This window comes from Brassica oleracea, chromosome C7 (assembly GCF_000695525.1).
Source record: "Brassica oleracea var. oleracea cultivar TO1000 chromosome C7, BOL, whole genome shotgun sequence".
In the NCBI taxonomy this organism is placed as follows: Eukaryota; Viridiplantae; Streptophyta; class Magnoliopsida; order Brassicales; family Brassicaceae; genus Brassica; species Brassica oleracea.
In genome coordinates, this window is record NC_027754.1 from 12,652,739 (window position 1) to 12,655,678 (window position 2,940).

The window sequence follows — 2,940 nt, forward strand, 5'->3', positions numbered from 1 at the left end:
GATTTGTACTTTTTCCATATTTGTATTTTTTTTCTCTAGTCTTTCCATTATTCTATGACGGTGTAATTCTCTATATATAAAGGACTCTTTATGTTTATGAATAAGAGAAAAACATACAGATTATATTTTCTAGTTGACAACAGTTTTGTCAGTTAAAAATATATCAGTTTATGTTACTTAATTATTGGGGAAATTTCACTTTTAGGCTTTCTGTAGTATTACTATTCAACTTTCATATCAATATTTTTATTGTTTAGAACTTGAAATTATAGTTTCTTGGATGAATATTAACAAAAGAAAAACTTGTTGGTGTGTAGACTACACAGTGTAGTTGAATAATGATAAAGCTTTTGTCGTATGTGAAAATTTACATTCTAATCAAGCAAACATCACAGTAGAAAATGGGTTTGAGGTTGACTAGCAAACAAGTTTAACTGTTTATGTGTGAGTTCTGTAGTTTGTATATGTGCTGTATGCTTTGTATATCGTTTACTTGTAGGAGTCTAAGAATGACTGAAGAAAGTGATGCATGTAGAAGAAGCTAAAGAGATGGCTGTTGAAGAAGCTAAGGGGTTGAATCAGGTCGTTGAAGATGCTAAAGTGATGGCTTGCTTTCCTTTTTGTTTTGTTTGTTCGGGTGTCAAGTGACTCCTTTCATAGTACCTCATTTCTGTACTAAATCAGATTGATCTTTTTTTGCAGATGTGTACACAGTTAAAACCCAAACACTTATACTTCTCAGGTCCATAAAGTTATTTTATTTTCATTATTAATTAAAAATTGAAGTTCAGCGATCTTTTTGCTTGTAAAGAAGCTAAGTGGTAGCTATAATACGGCTATGGATGTTGCAGTGGACGTGATCAAAGAAGACACTGAAAGACTCCGTTGTGCATTGCCAAAATGTGAAGTCCTTGAGTTTGTGAATAATGGACAGTTCCTCTTCTTGGTAAGGTGCTCACATCTTCTGCATGTTTGAATCAAATATTGTATATAGTTTACTAATCTACAGCACGATTGATCTACATATGTTAGGAGGATGGGGTAGATCTGGCGACTATTCTTAAGATTGCATATTATTATCGACGTGGGAAGAAACTTGATTACATTTATGATTACACTCTGCCTACTCCTTTTGAGCTCAAAGAGTTTGAACAATCACAAAGGTAAGTGAGTTCAGAGCTTTAACTACAACACAACATCCTGCTTCTGTTACTATAAGAAAAGACTGAAGTATTATTACTTTTCAGTGACTCAGATTGCTAACCGCTGTTGTTCTCGTCTTTCTCTCAACTCTAGTCAACGGTACAATAGAAAGAACACTTGGAGGAATACCTTTAACGGGACCGGTTCTGTCTGTTGGCAATCACATATTCCTTGATCTTGAACTGCGTCCAGCAGCAATTCATTTCTTGAAAAAGAGGAACATTATCTTCTGTGGCCTGGCACATCCTCTGATGTTTGCCAAAAAGATAGGCTCAAAGCTCCCTGATATGCAGATGTTCCTCACAGTTAGGATAATAGGCGCAGTTCCTGTCTCGAATATGAATTTCTACAAGCTGCTTCGTTCAAAGGCTCATGGGGTGTTGTATCCTGAAGATGTCTGTGCAGCTTTGCACAGAAAAGTAGTTAACAGTTTTTGTTTTCTCCATGTATGGCTTTGACACATTTTCTGTAGATCATTTGTAAAGGATAATAAATCATTTACAGGACTTTATAAATATCTGTTAATCATTTATTGACGTTTATAAGGTTTATAAATCATTTTTAAATGATAATAAATAATATATATGTTTGTAAAAGTCTACAAATCATTTCTAAATATTTAAAAATCATTTAAAAATAATTTATAATGGTTTATAAACCATATTTTAAGGGTTTATAAATATTTTATAAAATCTTATAAATCTTTTATAAAATCTTATAAATCTTTTATAAGAGTAATAAAGAAACTTATAAGTTTTTATAAGACAATTTATAGATTATCTATTAGGGTTTATAAATCTTTTATAAAATTTTATAAATCATTTATAAGAGTTTGTAAAGACATTTATAAGATTTTATAAAACAATTTATAGATCCTATATAAGGATTTATAAAACCATTTATTAGGTTCATAAATCTATTTATAATTGGTTATCAAAACAATTTATAAGGCTATCTAAATATCTTATTAAAGTATAATTCATTTATAAGATTTTATAAAATCAGTCTATAAAGATATGTAATAACAAACTTGAACTTAGTTTTCTATAAGGCTTTATCAGGATTATAAATAATTTATAAATGTTTATAAATAATTTCTGAAGATTTATAAATCATTTATAAATTATTTATAAGGGTTTATAATTCATTTATAAGAATATATAAAAATATTTATAAGGTTTTATAAAATCATTTATAAAGATTTGTAAAAATTTCTAAGGGTATTTCGTTTATAAAGTTTTAAAAACATTTTAAAAAAGCTTATAAATCATTTATAAGGATTTGTAGAAAACTTTTGTCTAATTATAAACTAATTTTTATGGGGTTTATAAATCATTTATAAGAATATATAGAAACTTTTTATAAGGGTCTATAAATCATTTATAAGGGTTTATAAAATCATCTATAAGGATTTGTAGAATTTCAAAAGGTAATTCATTTATGAAGTCTTGAAACATTTTATAAAGGCTTATAAATCACATAAGGGTTTGTGAAAACTTTTTCTAAATTATAAACTTGTTTATAAGGGTTAATAAAACATCTATAAGAATATATATATATATATATATATATATATGTAAACTATGGGTCTAAAGGGTGAATATGAAACTAAGGGGAATAATCAATTTCTACTCGTTCATTAAGAATTACACCCAAGGTTTAAAGGCTTTTACACCCAAGTCTGGGGTTCGAATCTCAGGCGACGCAATTTCTACACCAAGAGGTCTGGATTTCAAT

The 2,940-nt window shown here is 28.6% G+C and overlaps 1 protein-coding gene across 6 annotated transcripts; it reads left to right on the top strand.

The window, feature by feature from the left end:
* Positions 1-236: 236 nt before the first annotated feature.
* LOC106304423 (acyltransferase-like protein At3g26840, chloroplastic) lies at positions 237-1,733 on the top strand. 6 transcript variants are annotated; one of them, XR_001262740.1, is made up of 5 exons: positions 237-600; positions 703-742; positions 852-951; positions 1,033-1,163; positions 1,248-1,731. XR_001262740.1 is itself a non-coding variant. In XM_013740835.1 (5 exons), exons 1-5 carry the CDS (start codon positions 526-528, stop codon positions 1,261-1,263), a joined length of 357 nt encoding a protein of 118 aa, XP_013596289.1. In that variant the 5' UTR covers positions 237-525; the 3' UTR covers positions 1,264-1,733. The 6 variants fall into 6 exon arrangements, 3 of the variants coding, with proteins under 3 accessions (XP_013596289.1, XP_013596286.1, XP_013596287.1); XR_001262742.1 differs by having other exon boundaries at positions 1,297-1,731; XR_001262741.1 differs by having other exon boundaries at positions 237-582.
* The last annotated feature ends 1,207 nt before the right edge of the window (positions 1,734-2,940 follow it).